Source organism: Mesoplodon bidens, assembly GCF_964165515.1.
Source record: "Mesoplodon bidens genome assembly, chromosome: 1".
NCBI lineage: Eukaryota > Metazoa > Chordata > Mammalia > Artiodactyla > Ziphiidae > Mesoplodon > Mesoplodon bidens.
Genome location: NC_138176.1, coordinates 186795693 through 186816669, shown reverse-complemented (window position 1 = coordinate 186816669; position 20977 = coordinate 186795693). Strand labels below are relative to the sequence as shown.

At 34.6% G+C, this 20977-nt stretch overlaps 1 protein-coding gene across 3 annotated transcripts in view; it reads left to right on the top strand.

The window, feature by feature from the left end:
- The window catches only part of ANTXR2 (ANTXR cell adhesion molecule 2), a 163768-nt gene that overhangs the window by 78604 nt on the left and 64187 nt on the right, over positions 1-20977 (top strand). For all 3 annotated transcript variants that reach the window (XM_081227933.1, XM_081227931.1, XM_081227932.1), the window contains exons 13-14: positions 16427-16471; positions 17313-17405. In XM_081227933.1, the coding sequence (XP_081084059.1) occupies positions 16427-16471; positions 17313-17405 (138 nt within the window). The remainder of the gene's footprint in view (positions 1-16426; positions 16472-17312; positions 17406-20977) is intronic.

Genomic DNA, 20977 nt, shown 5'->3' with positions numbered 1-20977 from the left:
GGATAATACATAATGATCAATGGATCAATCCAAGAAGAAGATATAACAATTATAAATCTATATGCACCCAACATAGGAGCACCTCAATACATAAGGCAAATGCTAACAGCTATAAAAGAGGAAATCAACAGTTACACAGTAATTGTGGGGGACTTTATCACTTCACTTACACTGATGGACAGATCATCCAGACTGAAAATTAATACTAAAACACAAGCTTTAAATGACACAATAGAATAGATAGATTTAATTGATATTTATAGGACATTCCATCTGAAAACAGCAAATTACACTTTCTTCTCAAGTGCTCATGGAACATTCTCCATTATAGATAAAATCTTGAGTCACAAATCAAGCCTCAGTAAATTTAAGAAAATTAAAATCATATCAAGTGTCCTTTCCAACCACAATGCTATGAGACTAGAAATCAATTACAGGGAACACAAGGTAAAAAACAAAAACACGGAGGCTAAACAATACGTTACTAAATAACCAAGAGGTTACTGAAGAAAACAAAGAGGAAATAAAAAAATCCCTAGAAAAAAATGACAACAAAAACATGATGATCCAAAACCTATGGGATGCAGCAAAAGCAGTTCTATGAGGGAAGTTTGTAGCAATACAATCCTACCTCAAGAAACAAGAAACATCTCAAAAAAAATATAACCTTACACCGAAAGGAATTAGAGAAAGAACAAATGAAACTCAACGTTAGTAGAAGGAAAGAAATCATAAAGATTAGAGAGCAGAAATAAATGAAATAGAAACAAAGAGAACAGTAGAAAAGATCGATAAAACTAAAAGTTGGTTCTTTGAGAAGATAAACAAAATTGATAAACCTTTAGCCAGACTCATCAAGAAAAAGAGGGAGAGGACTCAAATCAATAAAATTAGAAATGAAAAAGGAGAAGTTACAACAGACACTGCAGAGATACAAATCATCCTAACAGACTACTACAAGGAACTCTATGCCAATAAAATGGACAAGCTGGAAGAAATTGACAAATTCTTAGAAAGGTATAACCTTCCAAGACTGAACCAGGAAGAAATAGAAAATATGAACAGACCAATCACAAGTTATGAAATTGAAACTGTGATTAAAAATCTTCCAACAAACAAAAGTCCAGGACCAGATGGCTTCACAGGTGAATTCTATCAAACATTTAGAGAAGAGATAATACCCATCCTTCTCAAACACTTACAAAAATTTGCAGAGGAAGGAGCACTCCCAAACTCATTCTATGAGGCCACCATCACCCTGATACCAAAACCAGACAAAGATACTACAAAAAAAGAAAATTACAGACCAATATCACTGATGAATATAGATGCAAAAATCCTCAACAAACTATTAGCAGACAGAATCCAACAGCACATTAAAAGGATCATACACCATGATCAAGTGGAATTTATCCTAGGGATGCAAGGATTCTTCAATATATGCAAATCAATCAATGTGATATACCATATTAACAAATTGAAGAAAGAAAAACATATGATCATCTCAGTAGATGCAAAAAAAGATTTTGACAAAATTCAACACCCATTTATGACAAAAACTCTCCAGAAAGTGGGCATACAGGGAACCTAGCTCAACATAATAAAGGCCATATATGACAAACCCACAGCAAACTTCATTCTCAATGGTTTGAGAGCATTTCCTCTAAGATCACTGAAAGTATTTCCCCTAAGATAAGGACCAAGATAAGGATGTCCACTCTCGCCACTATTATTCAACATAGTTTTGGAAGTCCTGGTGATGGCAATCAGAGAAGAAAAAGAAATAAAAGGAATACAAATTGAGAAAGAAGTAAAATTGTCACTGTTTGCAGATGACATGATACTATACATAGATAATCCTAAAGATGCCACCAGAAAGCTACTAGAGCTAATCAATGAATTTGGTAAAGTTGCAGGAGACAAAATTAATGCACAGAAATCTCTTGCATTCCTATACATTAACAATGAAAGATCAGAAAGAGAAATTAAGGAAACAATCCCAGTCACCATTGCAACAAAAATAATAAAATACCTAGGAATAAATCTACCTAGGGAGACAAAAGACCTGTATGCAGAAAACTATAAGACACTGATGAAAGAAATTGAAGATGATACCAACAGATAGAGAGATATACCATGTTCTTGGATTGGAAGAATCAATATTGTGAAAATGACGATACTACCCAAAGCAATCTACAGATTCAGTGCAATCCCTATCAAATTACCAATAGCATTTTTTTTTACAGAACTAGAACAAAAAAAATCTTAAAATTTTTATGGAGACACAAAAGACCCCGAATAGCCAAGCAGTCTTGAGGGGAAAAAATGGAGCTGGAGGAATCTGACGCCCTGACTTCAGAATATGTTACAAAGCTACAGTAATCAAGACAGTATGGTACTGGCACAAAAACAGAAATATAGATCAATGGAACAGGATAGAAAGCCCAGAGATAAACCCATGCACCTATGGTCAACTAATCTATGACATAGGAGGCAAGGATATACATTGGAGAAAAGACAGTCTCTTCAATAAGTGGTGCTGGGAAAACTGGAAAGCCTCATGTAAAATAATGAATTTAGAACACTCCTTATCACTGTACACAAAAATAAACTCAAAGTGGATTAAAGACCTAAATGTAAGACCAGACACTATAAAACTCTTAGAGGAAAACACAGGAAGAACACTCTTTGACATAAATCACAGCAAGATCTTTTTTGACCCACCTCCTAGAGTAATGGAAATAAAAGCAAAAATAAACAAATGGGGCCTAATGAAACTTAAAATCTTTGGCACAGCAAAGGAAACTATAACCAAGACAGAAAGACAACCCTCAGAACGGGAAGAAATATTTTCAAATGACTTAATTTACAAAGGATTAATCTCCAAAATATACAATCTTAAAAAAACAAACACCCAATTAAAAAATGGGTAGATGACCTAAATAGACATTTCTCCAAAGAAGACATACAGATGGCCAAGAGGCACATGAAAAGCTGATGAACATCACTAATTATTAGAGAAGTGAAAATCAAAACTACAGTGAGGTATCACCTCACACCAGTTAGAATTGTCATCATCAGAAAGTCTACAAACAACAAATGCTGGAGAGGGTGTGGAGAAAAGGAAACCCTCTTGCACTGTTGGTGGGAATGTAAATTTATACACCATTATGGAGAATAGTAGGGAGGTTCCTTAAAAAACTAAAATTATAATTACTGTATGACCCAGCAATCCCCCTACTGGCCATATACCCAGAGAAAACCATAATTCAAAAAGGCACATGCACCCCAATGTTCATTGTAGCACTATTTACAATAGCCAGGTCATGGAAGCAGCCTAAATGCCCATCGACAGACAGATGGATAGGAAGAAATGTGGTACATATATACAATGGAATATTACTCTGCCATAAAAAGGAACAAAATTGGGTCATTTGTAGAGACTGTCATACAGAGTGAAGTAAGACAGAAAGAGGAAAACAAATATTGTTTATTAATGCATATGTGTGGAATCTAGAAAAATAGTACAGATGAACCAGTTTGCAAGGCAGAAATAGAGACACAGATGAAGAGAACAAACGTATGTACCCCAAGGGTGGAAAGGTGGGGAGAGGCACAGTGGTGGTGGTGTGATGAATTGGGAGATTGAGACTGACATATATACACTAATATGTATAAAATACATAACTAATAAGAACCTGCTGTATAAAAATATAATTTAAAAAAAAGCAGGGAGAAGGTAGAGGTAAATTCTGCTTTCAGCCCTTAGCAATCTAGTATGTGCCAGTACTGGCTTAGAACTCGTGTCCAGAAATGACTATGTTATGGTATGGAAACTCACATTTTAATATGAAACACAGAAGAATGGGCAAAGTGTGAATGGAGGGTTACAGGCACCCCAATAGCAACCTGTGTAAAGAACACGAAGGAGGAGGGATTTGCCAGAGTTGAGGGATTGTTTCAGGGAAAACGGATGGAGCTACTGACTACAAACTGAGTTTTAAATGATGAATAAGATGTTGGCAGTAGATGAAGGAATTTTCCCATGAAGTGTGTGTGGAATTACAAGTTATTTGGGCATGCTTTGGGAAGTCCTAGGCTGAGGCCAAGTGAGCCAGGGAAAGGGAGCGATGAAAGATGGTTTAGGATCCATGAACCCCATTAAGGAGGGCCTCCTATGTCTTTGAGGAAGTTTGAGCTCACGCTAGGGATGAGGAGAAGCCACTGGAAAGATTTGATCACTGTAATCCCCTGAAAGAAGCTTTGCTTCCTGTATGTGTTGCTGTGGTCTGGTCCTGGTGGGGATTAAGTCTTATCCATCTGAGTTCCATCAGCAATTGAAATGCAAAGCCAGTTACAGATAGTGCACCTTAGATATGGCAGTGGGGAGGGGAGAGGAGCAATATAGGGACTGGGGAGAGGGAGGTACAAACTACTGGGTGTAAGATAGGCTACAAGGATGTATTATGCAACACAAGGATTATAGCCATTATTTTGTAATAACTTTAAATGGAGTGTAACCTTTAAAGTTTGTATGAAAAAAAGAAATATGGCCTGAGCAAGTATCTCTAACAAAATGTAGAGAGTTGGAGTATAACAAGGAAACTAAGTGAGCTAGAGAAAAATGAGGAGGTGATGTGAAAAGAAGGGGAAAAGGAGACTATAACCTTGTGAAAACAAAGCTCTTGAGTGTACCAGAAGGTGTTACAGTAGAGTTGCAAGATATTTATCTGATTATGTTAGAGAATATATTTCTGCAGTGTTGGTATTAGCATGTGGTTAGTTAAAAAAACTTTTTTTAAATTGGGGTGTAGTTGTTTTACAATGTTGTGTTAGTTTCTACTGTACAGTAAAGTGGAGTTCCCTGTGCTATACAGCAGGTTCTCATTAGTTATGTATTTTATACATATTAGTTAGTATATATCTGTTAATCCCAGTCTCCCAATTCATCCCACCCCACCTTTCCCACCTTGGTGTCCATGTTTGTTCTCTATGTCTGTGTCTCTATTTCTGCCTTGCAAACAGGTTCATCTGTATCATTTTTCTAGATTTCACATATACGCATTAATATACGATATTTGTTTTTCTTTCTGACTTACTTCACTCTATATGACAGTCTCTAAGTCCATCCACGTCTTTACAAGCAACCCACTTTTGTTCCTTTTTATGCCTGAGTAATATTCCATTGTATATATGTACCACATCTTCTTCATCCATTCATCTGTTGATGGACATCCAGATTGCTTCCATGACCTGACTATTGTAAATAGTGCTGCAATGAACATTGGGGTGCATGTGTCTTTTTGAATTACTGTTTTCTCTGGGTATATGCCCAATAGTGGGATTGCTGGGTCATATGGTAATTCTATTTTTAGTTTTCTAAGGAACCTCCATATTGTTCTCCATAGCGGCTGTATCAATTTACATTCCCACCAACAGTGCAAGAGTATTCCCTTTTCTCCACACCCGCTCCAGCATTTGTTACGGTCGAATTTTTTTTTTAATATCAGCCTATTCAGATCACCTACTTTTTCCTGTGTGAGTTTTGGCACATTGCATCTGTCAAAGAACTGATCCATTTAATCTGTTATCAAATTTGGAAGCATAAAGTTGTTTATAGTATTCTTTTATTATAATGTTAATATCTGTGGAATCTGTATTGATGTCTCCTCTTTCATTTCTTTTTTTTGTGTGTAAACTTTTTGATGATGGCCATACTGACCAGTGTGAGGTGATACCTCACAGTAGTTTTGATTTGCATTTCTCTAATAATTAGTGATGTCAAGCAGCTTTTCATGTGCCACTTGGCCATCTGTATGTCTTCTTTGGAGAAATGTCTATTTAGGTCTTCCACCCGTTTTTGGATTGGGTTGTTTGCTTTTTTAAATATTGAGCTGTATGAGCTGTTTCTATATTTTGGAGAGTAATCCTTTGTAAATTGAGTCGTTTGCCATTATTTTCTCCCATTCTGAGGAGAAAGGGTTGAGGGTTGTCTTTTCATCTTGTTTATTGTTTCCTTTGCTGTGCAGTAGCTTTTAAGTTTCATTAGGTACCAGTTGTTTATTTTTGCTTTTATTTCCATTACTCTAGGAGGTGGGTCAAAAAAGATCTTGCTGTGATTTTTGTCCAAGAGGATTCTTCCTATGTTTTCCTCTAAGAGTTTCATAGTGTCTGGCCTTACATTTAGGTCTTTAATCCATTTTGAATTTATTTTTGTGTTGGTGTTAAGAAGTGTTCTAATTATATTCTTTGACATGAGACTGTCTAGTTTTCCCAGCACCACTTATTGAAGAGACTGTCTTTTCTTCATTGTATATTCTTTCCTCCTTTGTCACAGATTAGTTGACCATAGGTGCATGGGTTTATCTCTGGGCTTTCTATCCTGTTCCATTGATCTATATTTCTGTAGCTTAACAATTTTTAAGCAGCATTAAATTATTATTTTGTACTTTATCATTATCAGTCATATTACTTTTTCATGGGAAATGAAATGTATTTATTTCAGCTTGGTGTCTTACAAATTTCTTTGGTTTGATTGTCTTTTAAGTACTAAGGCCAAATATTTAACCTTTCAACTAAAACATGATTAAACAGCTTATAATGTCTGTTTTCAGGCACATTTAGATTATGTCAGCAATCACCTCTTTGGGAATCATATGCTCAGGAGCTCTTATCAAGATAGAAATACTGGGGAAAAAAAAAACACAAAAAAACCTGAACGGAGGCACCAATATCTGTCGCACATTCTTCATTCAATCACTTCATATTTTTAAAAAATATCTTATGAAATAATTTAACCATTCATTTTTCAGAGATTAAGAGTTCACAGATATTTAATTAATGACTCAGAGATGACAGTGTTACTTATATCTTAAGCAGTGATTCTCAGGTTTTTTTCTGTTCCTAATAACTGGAAGTCTCTCAGAGTAGTAGCTGTCAGATTTCCATTGGTAGTGCCTCTCTCTGAGGGGAAAGGGTGGTTGGGTGAGACAACTCCAGGGATCAGTATGGTTTAGGAAAGCCTCTCTGTTAGACTCAATAATGATCCTTAAATATATCCAGGTCTTAATTCCTGGAAACCATGAATGTTATCTTACATGGCAAAAGGGACTTTGCAGATATGATTAAATTAAGGATCTTGAAATAGGGGGATTATCTAGGATGACCTAGATGGCTCTAAATGCCATCACAAGTGCTGTTATAAGAGGGAGGCAGAGGAGATAAGACCACAGAAGGTGAAAAGGCAGTGTGAACATGGAGGCAGAGATTGAAGTGATGCAGCTTCTAGGCAGGGAATGCTGACAGTCACCAGAAGCTGGGAGGGGCAAGGAGCAGATACTCCCCTGGCTCTTGAAGAAACAATCAGCTCTTCTAACACCTGATTTTAGCTTTGTAAGACTCTGTTTGGACTCCTGGCATCCAGAACTGTAAGAAAATAAACTTCTGTTGTTTTAAACCACTAAGTTGGTGGTAATTTGTTGTAGCTGCATTAAGAAACTGATAGATATCCTAAATGATTCTGATAATTGCCAGGGTTGAGAATCACTGCTCAGGGCTCTTGATTTGGGGAATTCACATGTAATATGTTTCTAGATCAACTCATTACAAAAACTGTTTATGAAGTACAAGAGGTTGTAAGATGGGAGATGGTTCCACGACAAGAGGTTTTAAGATGGTAGATGGTTCCATGGCAATTAAAACCAATGTGCATTCTTTAAAATTAGAATTACCATTCTGTTTTGTTTTGGGTAACTGTAAAGTAAATATGCAATGCTTTATATACTGAGTAGAATTTACTCACTGTTTCAGAGTGACCAGGGATTTGTCGAAGAAACAGGTTTCTAATTTTCAGAAGTATCCAACTTATATATGTTATTAGAACCTATTGACAGCAAAGCTCCATTGTGAGCTTTCTCAGGGTGCTTGTTATTTGCTGTAAGAGGCCAGAACAATCCCATTCATATTCAGATACATATCAGTACTTCAAGATTATGACAGACGAAGACAAGATTATGACAGACTTATATGTGCAACCTAAAAACAAAGGAACAAATATAGCAAAACAGAAACAGACACAGATACAGAGAACACACCTAGTGGTTGCCAGAGGAGAGAGCAGGGGTGATGTCTGAAATAGAAGAGGATTAAGAGGTTCAAACTACAAGTTATAAAATAAATTAGTCATGGGGATGTAATGTACAGCACAGATAAAATAGTCTATAATATTGTTATAAGTGTGTATGGTATAAAAATATTGAGTCACTGTGCTGTACACCTGAAACTAATATACTATAGTAAGTCAATTATACTTCAAAAATTATAATAGTTCCTAGACCTACTATTATATTTTACAATTTAATGAATTAATAAAGAAGCACATAGTATTTCTGTATCACAGATTTGGTTTCTTGTTTTTAAAAATAGATTTTTACAGTTATATTTCAATACAATTGGATTACTTTTAATCCTGTGTATTTTAATTTAGCTTATTTATTCTGGGAAGGGGTTCATAGGTTCACCAGATTGCCAAAGAGGGATATAGAATAAAAAAGTTTAGAGAAAACTGCCTGCAATAGAATATCTGGCCACCAACGATGCTTTTAATATGAGACTATTTTAAAATTTTCAATCTTTCAGTTCATTTTAATGAGTATTTTCAAGGATAAAGGAGAAAGATGATATCATTTAAAATGTTGCAGAATTGTGTCCTCTGTGTACCTAGGTTTTCCATGACAAATAGGATCTAAACCAATGATATTTGGAGAACTTTATCTGGTGATTAATAATAATAATAATAATAATAATAATAATAATAATAATAATAATAATAATAATAATAATAATGATAATAATAAAACCCTTATGTAAAGCTGGAATTTTAGGTGCTACCATTAGTGAATTACAGAGTATATTGAGTTTGCAAACTATTCCATAAGGGAGAAAGTTTTCATTTTTGTGTGAAGTTATTTCTCACCATCTGTTTATGAGTCTGTATCCTGCTCATTGAGTATCCTTACATCCATCCTTCAACCACTTCTCTATAACAAACATCAGCAGCATCCTTCATTTTCCCTTAAATTAAAAAAGGGGGTAGGAACGGTTAAAAAAAATCATGTACTGAATCATGAGTGAGATATCAGAAAATACAGCTCTTTTCATCGCTGTCAGCTTAGAATGTATGTTGAGTTTATGGCAGAACTGTTTTACTATCAGGATGGCAGAACTGACAGTCCTATAGTTGCATCATTTGGAGTAACCAGACATTCTCCAGAATTACAGATGTAAGGCTAATGACGTGGCAAACAAAAGCTTTCTGGAGTGTTGTAAATTAGAGTATGTTATCCAGCTGCAAATAAATATCTGAATATGCTGGAAATGATAAATGTTCACTTTGATCTAGTGTCCTTGGCCAAAGTTCTCCATCCGCAAGGGAAAATTGCAAGCTCATTTTTCCTTAGTGCATTTAAGACATTACAGAAAGATCTCATAAATCTTAATTTAAAAAAACATTTTAAAAAGTTATCTTTTTAAAGCCCAATTTTCTTATAAAGTAAGTTGAGCTTTTGTGATGAGGATATATCTGACTGGAGCTCTATGGATTCATTTTCTTAGCCAGCAACAGCTGTGCTGTTCTTTCTAAATAGTAATAATGCTTCTACATTGCACTTGTTTTTTATTGTTGAGGAGGGCTGTTTGTGCCTTTATTGAGTTACTTTGAGAGCAGCCTGATTTTTTTTTTAGAATGAACAATAAAACAGAAGTAATTTAAATTTTTAATATGCCTTCCTTGCACCATTAATTAAAATGATTTATGTTTGGTTGCCTCCTTGAAATAGAGTGTGATGTTAGTACTTATTGCTTCCATGGTAATGTTTTCCAACAGAGCATCATTTACAAAACACGGTATCAAACCCTTCCTGGTCTTAGTTTATTTGCTTTGACAGCAGCACCTTTACTTAACTCACACTGTTCTTCCTAGTCCTCATTTGGCCTTTAAAATTATATTTATTGTCCAGACTTCCAAATAGCTATTTATTTGTTCAAAGTAGACTCTTTGAACATTGATGAGTCTGTCAAAGAGGAAAGGAAAGGGAGGTGAGATAACCTCGACTATATCTTGGTCTGGATGTTGAAAGCACCTAACTTTGTGGGATTCAGAAAAGGGGCTTCCCAAATATTTATGTCAGAGAACTTTGTATTCATGAGAGGAAAGGCACCGCACTTGCTCTCTGATTTTATCAAAAAGAAAGGGAAGAAAGAAAGGAAATCCCACATATATTTTAAACAAGTTTTTGTAAACACTAAGAATGATTTGTCTAAGTCTGTGGGCTCTTAGGCGCTTAGATGACATTGCTGATAAATTGGGCATTTGTTTCTGTTACTGGCAAGAATCGGTTCTGAAATACTACTTGATCTACAGTCGTTATACAGTATCTTTTTTTTTTTAATCCAAGGCAGTTCACTGTTGACAGTTCTTTTCACTCTTTTCTGAATATTGGAACATATGATTGCATCAAGCTGGCTTCAGGCTCCTGTACTGACATTTTCTAGCTCAAAGAATGCCCACATCACTCGAACATTTGAAAAGTGTTAATGAGCAGATCAAAAGGACTGTTGCCTGAAGCAGCTAACTTTTTTTTTTTATTTAAGAAATCGGCTCTCCTCCAAACTGAAATCTTCATTCTAACAGCTAAGTAGATGAGATGTAATCCTCCCCGATGATGATAATAACAAACGAAAAAAAAAAAAAAAAAGCTTGGAGAAGAATCAAAGTCTGCATATGGTTCACAAAGTGGTGAAAGTGTTTTCCAGAATCTTCAATACCGAGCTGAAGGATGCTAAGTGGAAAAAATCCTGGCAACTAGGCAATATTATGCCTTTTAAAATCTGCAAATTCTCATAAAATATGGTGCTTATGAATACATCCTTTTCAAAGATGAATGTGTTCTTGCACTATTTAATACAAGAATGGGATTCTCATGACTGTTATTTTTAATGTATTTGGACCAACAGTCAGGTTTCCTTTTCTCCTGCACTAATTTTGCTGATTGTAGAAATATCAGTGGACACAGACTTTTGCCATTTTTGGCTTTGGGGCTGAATGGCTTCAGATTATTTTCACTCTCCTTTGTTACTTATGAAGCTGTGTGGTAGAATGGAGAGAGGGAGCATTTTGAAACATCACACACACACACAAAACTTATTTCTTCTTCCAACATTTCTAGGGCAATGATGGTGGGCATATGAATGAATATGTTATGTCCCTATGAAATGGGGATGATAACATCTATCTCACACAGTTACCATAAATATTGATCTATATCTGTCTATCTATATCCATCTATCCATCTATCTATCTATCCATCCATCTAACCATCCATCCATGCATGCATCCCAGCAAGTAATAAACCTCAACACATCTTAAGCCTTTTCTCCTGCACCTTTTCCCTTTGCAATCCAAACCTTATTTTAAAAGGATGTCATGTGGCAGAGGAAGTTGAACCCAGAGTTTCGAGGAAGATGGACCAGTTTAAATACTAATTCTAATGTTTTCTCTGTGTATCCTTGGACAAGTTACTGAATTCAGGCCTCTCTCTCCTTGTATTTAAAATAAGCATAGTAACTGCATAGGATTATTATGAAAATGAGAGAAATATAGAGTGCGTGGCATATGGCAGCACCAATAAATGTCATTATTGTTAATAGTATTAACAGCACACAGATGAGCCTTTGCTATGCTTCAGTTTCTGAAAGTGCTGTTATTTGTTGTGGTGGTGGTGGTATCTCTTAATCTACTAGGTCAAAATTTGATTTATGTAGAATATTAAGGGTTTTGTTTTCATTGTTAACAATGTAGAAAATATACTTGCCATGATTTCAAAATCAATTTAAATTTATAATAAACAATGCATTTAGTCATACATAAGATTAATTACACATTATTGGAAAAACAAACCCTAAAGTTCTTTTCTGGAATAAGGTGAATACAAATGTATGTAGACATATGGCCTACTTAATTATGTAAAGGCATAGAAGAAAAAGACTTGGTGGAAATATTGTGATATGTATTTTGTTTTATCATTCTATTAGAATTTTCATTTTGGAAAGGACCTACAGTGAATCAATTTTATTTCCCAGATGAAGAAACTTAGCATGGTCTTACATTTTCCCATCTGTCTTTGAGTTCATTAGCTCTCTGACTTTACTGGTTGAAAGAGAAATGTGATACTTCATTTTCTTTGGAACTAGCAATATTTTAGTTTCATGGAAATCTTTCTCTATTGGTTATCATTTATATCTTTTCTTTTCCTCTGTATTTTTCTTATAAATTTAGAGGTTGGCTATGAGCCTTTGCGAACATTCTCAGCTAGTTTCTTCAGCTCACTTTCAATCATATTTTTAGTATCTCTTGTTTGCAGAGCACTTTATTAGGTGCTGTGATATTTTCAAAGAGGGGGAAATGATATTGCCCCTAAGAAATCTACAGTTTTGAGGGGTAATTGAAAAATTCCAAAATAAACATATAAACCCAAACTGATGAAGCATGAATTGTTCAACGGTGCAGCACGTATATTGTTAGAAGTTTTAAAGCTTCTAGATAAAGCGATAGAAAGTTGGTAGACTACTCTGTAATGGCTGGATGGGACTTAATATGGAAATGGTAATTTTTTGGGGGGTAGAAAATGGATCTTCAATCAGCCTGGAGTTAGAGGTACACGTGCAGGGATGTTTGTACATAGGGTGTTAGGGTCTAATTATACCGTGCTGAGGCATTTGAACAATGACAATTCAAGTGGTGGCTCATGTAGATGTTCTGAAAAAGGAGTTTGCATTTTCCAGGTTGTGGCTTATGATAACAGATAAAGAGTCTCTGATAAAGAAGGCAAAGATGTCTCTCATTATCCTGCTGTGAGTTTGTCACCAGTGGTCATATGAGGATTTTAAATTGAAACTCAGTTTACCCATATTAATGCTAAAACTTGATGCTATGCAGGATAATCAGTATGATAAATATGACATGAAAAAGGAAGTGTTATGGAGGGGTATGTTCAGTGATTCTTAGGAGATATAACATAGAACACGGTTGGGGATACTATTTAAGTCCTCAGAAATTTATATATCAGTACAAGATGTACACGTAATAAGTAGAGTAAATTTGAAATCCTCACAAGGAAATGAAAATGAGTTCGGGTACATTATACTCAGACTTAGTGGAATGAAGGACATACCTTGGGCTTTTTCTAGTGAGAGAACTCTGGAGAGCACTTTATGGTAGTTTGCAAAACTGAGTGGTAAGCTTCTTCCCAAAATTCAGTAATTCCTCGAGTTCAGTTTTGGCCACTGGAACCTTTGATCCATTTTGACTAGAGAAACCATCAATTGAGCTTCTATTAGAAAAATAGTGACCTGGCTACATGGGTTAGAATGAAGGATGAGTTAGAGATAGAGGAACAAGCTAGAGGTCTAATTTAGCTACAAATAAAGCACGTAGACATTGATGCCAAAATAAAGCTATGGTAATTATAGACTATCAATCAATGTTATCAATATGTTATTAGTTAAAATGCATAGAATCAAAGTGAGGATTGCTCGGGTGCATCTGTTTTGCCTGAGCACCATGCATTTAATTATAATGGATCAGCCACACTTAAAATGTTATTTATCAGTTCTGGAAACCACTCTTTGAGATATTGTTCAAGTGAATATATACTAAAGAAACTGACCAAGATGACCCAATAACTCAGACCGTTACACAAAAAATGGTTGTGATGTTTAGCTTCCAGATGTGTAAGTTCAATAGATATATGGTTATTATCCAAGTATTCAAAAATAGGAACTGCTCTTTTCTGGAATTAAAAATAGTTGTGTGTATGCATGTGTTTCCACACTCTAGGATCAGGACTAAAGGGTGGAAACTACGGAGAAGGAGGCTTTGGCTTCTTTTGGGGGAAAATTTTTCAAATGATGTGAGTTCCTTGCCAATGGAATAAATTGCTTTGTGAAGTTGTGAATTTCTCTTTATTGCAGGAATTCAAACATAGTTGGACTACAGCTAGGTGGGAAGTTTTCAGAATAATGAAGTTTTGGTTGGATGTGTATTGGAGAAGTTGAAAAACATTGTACTAGATATTTTTAAGGTCCAGAGATCTTGAGTTCACGATTTTAGGTAGTGATAGCAGGAATGGAATGCATAGAATCCTTCCTTCTTCCCGTGATCTTCCTTCCTTCCTCCTCCTCTCCCTTTAACCCTTCCTCTATCTTTATTTTCTCTTTCCCACTTTCTTCCTTTTTCTCTCTTCCTAACTTCCCTTCTGTGCTTCCTTTGTGCTAGACACTCTACTAAGTACTGGGAATACAGTGAGGAACAAAGCAGACATAAAATCCATCCTCTTAGAAGTTACAGTGTTTTGGAGTTAGATAAAATTATCAGTTGTGACCAATGCTAGGGGAGAACAAATAGGCATCTGTACATATTAAGGTAATCTGATCTGCTTTGAGAGGATTGGGGGAGTTCATGGTGGGGGGGGGAGAAAAAAGGAAAATATAGAACAGGGAGAGGGAGAGAGAGAAAAGAATATTTCAAAGAATCTTTTGAACATGGTAAATGATTTTGGTGAAGTCATTTAGAAGTGAGAATAAATTATAGATTATGAGAAAATTTTAAGGCTGCAACTTTAAGGAAAGAGTGATTTACTTGAAAGAAACAAGGAAGATAGGAAGAAGAGTTGGCTCTTAAATGAAGCTTATTAGGTTGGTTTTGACCCTGTTGACTGTGAAATATTGATAGATCTGGTTTTCATTGATTGATTTTGGACATGCAGGTTGATAATATGAATGCTTCCTTTTTATAAAGGAAATGCACCTGTAGCTCGATAACCTTTATTTTATTTTACCAGAGTATTATTTTAAATCTTTGTCCACTCCTGGCATTTGTTTCTGGGCTAAATGTAAAACTTCACAGATTTCTATCCTTCAATATTAGTAAAAAGAACTGGGATTTTATGTTTATTGATAAGACAAAATTGAATTAAACAGAAGGGTTAAATAGAAATAACAGCATTTCTTGTAGCATTCAAAAGTTTGAATGCTACAATGAGTTAGTTCAAGATTCATTCAGATTAAATTACTGTCCAGTTATATCTATGTAATTGTAGTTACTGTTTGCATTTTTTCCTGAGATTTAGATCTAAACTAAAAGTTGATGATGAAAGTAATATATATGAAGAAAATTATGAGTCAATTCGCTAAACATTATCAGTAACAACAAAATAAACTTTCATTATGAAAAATTTCAAACATATACAAAGAGAAAGAGTGAAATAATGAATCTCTCATGTCTATTTAGTTTCAATGATTATCAATTTATGGCTAAATTTATTTCATATATAACCTCTTTACTTCCCCACCCCAAATTATTTTGATGAAAATATCAGAATTATATCATTTAATCTGGAAATGTTTCAGTATATATCTTTAAAATATATGCAGTCTTTAAAAAACATATTCATGATAACAGGAATATACCTGAACAGTAGTAATAATTCTTTGATGATATTCATTTTCAGAGTTACTATTGTTTTAACATTTTAAAAATTTAAGAAGATAATTGAAACATTTGACCTTAGATGAAGTGAAACAGTTATATTTTTGAACAGTTTTTCTTCTTAGTATAGAGACTTGGATGTGTACTTGAATTATCAGACACTACTGGCCCTTGGTCAGTAGTTTTCTATCATGATGGTATGAAAGTCCAGATATCCCAGTACCAGTAAAGGTCATTTAAATTTGATCTCAGTCTGTATTCCTCTCACATAAAGAATTAACCACATCAAATTTCATGAAATAGTATATTGAGTAATGATTCACAGGAAAGGACTCTTGGCTAAGAGGTTGATTTGTTTCTAGGTTAAAAGGTGGGGAAAGAGAGTATGTTAATTTCTCTATTATCGCATCCAAGGCAAGCTAACTTTGTATTGTCAATTTGTGAAAAAGTCAGTGAATCATAGCAGGAAGACTTAGTAAATTCCTACTCCATTTGAGGGGACATACTGTAATCTAGTGAAAAATGTTTGCATTAGAAGAGCCACTTAGTGCAAGGTATTTGACAATTTTTGCTCTTGTTATTTATCTGAAAACTGAAGCTATATCTATATCATAAAGATAAAATGAATGAATGTGCTAGTTAGCTAGCTAATTAGTCAAAGAAAACCTAGTAGTTGCTAGTTAGTCCAAAGCTAGTTACAAACAAGCCCAGGTTCAAAAGGGAGGCATATGTTTTGGGAGGCTAGGTTCATCTGGGACATCTTTGGTGCCACCACAGTATTTTACTAATCTAATTATTTTTATACATCCTTTCTGTCTCCTCCCTGTGCCACTGAAGTTTCTGCATTTGATTGTTTTTTTTGTTTTGTTTGTTTTGGTACAGGTTATCAAGGATCCTCCTCCACCACCACCCTCTGCACCAAAAGAGGTAAATGAGTGCCTAATAAGTGATGTGGGTGTATTTAGATATTATCCCTAATTTGATTAATTACATTGTTATTAGATAACTGTGATATCTATCTATTGACTTCTGAAATTATGAAAATCAATTATATTTTGTCTTCTCATGATTTCTTTCATGTGCTAGAGGAACGGGACCTTCACACATTGATAAACGTAGACTAGCTATCAGGATCAATAGTACATAGAGATTTAATTTACTTTTTATAGCAATATATCAATAGTTCTGCTGTCACTTGTCTTACTTACAAAAAGTTGGAAGATCCAAGCTGGCAGTTTAAAGATATTATTACTTTCTTCAAAATGATTATTACTTTTACATTACTCTGTTAGCCAAAATTGTGTTAGCAACAGAAAATATGGTGTTGTGCATTTTCAAAGCTTCTCAACTACCTATCTTTTCAGTACAAATTTCACAGAGTTTAAATTTACACATACATTGAGGCTTTAAATGATCATTGAAATGTGGTCCTAATTTTAATGTTTTATCTTCTTAACTATGAAGTGATGAATAAATCTGGAAAAACCAAATGCTGCTCATAGTCAAGGAGCAACTTCTGGTAGCCTAATGAAATAAGGTAGATTCCTCAAATTGTGGAATGGAAGGAGTCCTCATATTCTGTAGAACCTCACTTGAAATTTATGCACATAAGCATAAGTACATCCACATGTGCTATATGTAATTTTTACTATATTTTGTCCATATTAGTGTCATTATTCAGAAAAATATTTAAATGTGAGTTGGTTCTGACTAAGCAATATTTTAAGAAATTAATTAAACTCAGTTTTAAAAACTTGTATACACATAGGAGGAAGAAGAACCTCTGCCTACCAAGAAATGGCCAACTGTGGATGCTTCTTATTATGGTGGTCGAGGTGTTGGAGGAATTAAAAGAATGGAGGTTGGTATCTTAAAAAAAAATGAGAAGCTGCTCATCTGGAATATGTAGTTTTAGAACTATCAAGCCATGGAAACTGTACTTTTCACAACTCAGTATCCTAATATCATCCAATTTTACTTAACACTAGGTCTTTTTTGGACAAATTTTTTTTCTATGGAATAATCCTAGCCATTTCAAAACTATTCAAGAAGAACTGACTTCATTAGTCAAAGAACTACATTGATAAGATGTCTGAATTCTAAAGGGCAAAACAAAATTAGGGTTTTTTTACTATTTTGGAAAAAATTCCTACGGAGAACATCAACTTTGAAGAAGCCAACTACTTAAAGTTGCAACAATGCTTGTCTTTGAAAAGATCCAATAGTTAAGTACTATTTGAGGAGAAAAATATTAAAATATTCAATATCATGGATAAGACCCTATCACAAATCTAGAGGAAGTACATTTAAGGCTTATTTTTTTTACAGGTTTTAGTTACCACTTATGAATAATCATAATTAATATTAAATATCATTTATAGACTAATAAATTTTTAGACTGGAAAACGTATGGACTAAAAGTGAACTTAAATATTATATCTTGAAGATGAAATGAGGTCTTTTTACCACCACAGAAGTATTTTTCAAAGTGATGGATTAATTTATAATAAGCAAGCACTGTCAGCACTGAGCCCTTAACAACAGTATAGATAGGCCAACATCCCACCCGAAGGAGAAATTGGAGGAATTTTCTCATTGATATGGTAACATTATTATTAAACACAGATCCTGGCATTTCTTTCTTATTAGTTATTCTTAAATTTTATTTCTTGATAAGAAAGAGTTTTTATGTGTTTTGCAATGATTGCACGTCTCCTACTGTCATATCTGCTTTGTCCCATTACTGTCAGCAAAAATCAATAAGCTAATTAACAATCTCACAACTGTTGCAATTTTCTTTTCTTTCTTTTTTTTTTATTTAATTTTTTTGTTGTGCCATGTGGCATGCCGGATCTTAGTTCCCCGACCAGGGATCAAACCTGTGCCCCCTGAAGTGGAAGCATGGAGTCTAAACCACTGGACCACCAGGGAACTCCCACAATTTTCTCTTTTTATACATTTTAATAAAATTCAGATTCCCAAGGAGAATTTCCCATTTTCAGCATAAATTTCAGTACTCTTCAAAAGAAGCCAAGACTTACTTAAATGACTGTCATTACTAAAGTGGTTAAGTCATCTGATAGTGATTCTCATTTTCTTGACCACATTAGATCTTAAAATAACACACATTTTCCTAAGAGCTTGCCACTTTATTGCTGAAATATCTTCTGAGACAGGTACCTCCTTGCCAATAAGCCATGAAAAAGGCAGGTGCTAGAACTTACTACATTTGTCTTTTGGAGAAAATATTGCTTCTGTGTTTGCTGGTGGGTAATTGGGAATATCAAGCAGTAGAAGAGAACATGGTGAGGCTAGCTTTTGTTACTTGACATGGAAGGAAGGTCATTTTCCTTTCATTTGCCTTTGTTGTGTCATTCTAGGATTGGAAATGTTGGGGAGAGTGTGGATTGGATGTCCCTACATATATAAGAAATACAATTGTAAATAAAATCATTACATATGAATATCCAAATATGATCTGTCATAGCTTATTTTTAGTTTATTTAGTCTTGTTCCAAAATGTGTATATAAAAAGATGTATGCAGGGGGAAAAGGGTTTGACAGGAAATAGCACAACATGTTAGTAACTATCTCTGAATGGAGTGATTTTCAATTTCTGTTATATATTTCCCTGTTTGTTCCCAACTTATTTGACAGTGAGCATGTACTAATTTATATTCAGAATAATAAACTTAATTCCATTTTGAAATCCACACATATAAAATACCACATGACAATGAGATTCAGATATATTAGTTCTTGCTAAAAACACGAGGAATTGTAGCAGATTTTTGTTACTCCAATATTCCATGTTCCAAAGATTAAGATATCTTTCTACAGAAAAGAAAAGTTAATGCATGAGCTACTGAATGGTTTCTGAGTTAAAAGGCATATTATTGGAATATGGTCAAGAAAGCCAAGGGCCCATGAACATTCTTGAGTAACTCACATTTCACGTTTTAAGAGTTATTGACTCTTTTACTTAAAATGTAAAATTAAATTTAATTCAAATTTAATTGAAATTTATTTATTTGTGTTTTAGTTATTGACTCTTAATTAATGTGAAATTATATTGCCCTAGCTTTTTCACTGAAGAAAATTTATGAGGACTCACCCACTTTTAATAAATCAGAGTCCATTTTAACCATGGATAATTTTGCCTACATTTTATGTAGTACTCCATCGATGAAATGGAAATGGGAATGAGAATGAAGAAAAAAATGAGAAAATAAATGTGGGCTTCACAAAGGGGAAACACGATATGTAAAAATACACAATAAAAAATAAACTGAGGGACTTCCCTGGTGGTACAGTGATTAAGACTTCATGTTTCCACTACAAGGGGCATAGGTTCAATCCCTGGTCTGGGAACTAGGATCCCATATGCCACACAGTGAGGCCAAAAAAAACAAAGAAAAAAATAAACTAAGAATTAAGTGACTTTAGACTTTTTCAAACATCAACTAATTTAAACTTGGAGAGGAAAAATAGAAAACATAACTTGTTTTAAAACAGTGACTATTCAAACCTGAAAAGTATTTTCCTTAAAAAAATTCCCTAGTTTAAACTGGGGAAAGTGAAAGGAATTATAGAAATTATGAGCACATCTGAATTAAAGAATAAATCTTCATAACTCAATGTTATTTTAAGCCAGTATAGGGATTTTACCTAGAAAGTTTTTCTTCCTCCTAAATATTTAAACACTATCATAATCGCAGTTTGCAGAAAGCTGGAACTGAGCTGAGGTTAATAACAGCTGTTAGCACAACTGAGCCACAATACCTAATGGCTTCAAATGTGTGTTGCTGCCAGTTCCACGTGAAACTGTTTTTGTTTCTTTTCTCAATTCTGAAATTGCTTCTTTATGATACAACCTCCAAATATGCTGTGGAAATTATGGAATTTCATTGTTTATCATGAAAGCCAAGTACAATTGGAAGAATTTAGCTATCAAGCTTGCACTTTTTTTTAAATAGTAAAACGTCAGATATATTAATTCTGTTAAGGCTGCCTTTAGCAATCCATTCTTGTTATTCTTTTTTTTTTTTTTTTGTGGTACAAGGGCCTCTCACTGTTGTGGCCTCTCCCATCGCGGAGCACAGGCTCCGGACGCGCAGGCTCAGCAGCCATGGCTCACGGGCCCAGCTGCTCCACGGCATGTGGGATCTTTCCAGACTGGGTCACGAACCTGTGTCCCCTGCATCGGCAGGCGGACTCTCAACCACTGCGCCAACAGGGAAGCCCCATTCTTGTTATTCTTTTATCATTTTTGACTATCTCAATGTGGTCAAACTAAAATACTAAAATTTATACATATGTGTGTATATATATTTAATTGCTTTTAAGAGCTTTAGGAAAACTCTGTATAAAGTGTTTCCTAGTTTGAGTGAGATTGAGTAAGAATTGATTGTTGTATTGTCTGTGGTGATGGTA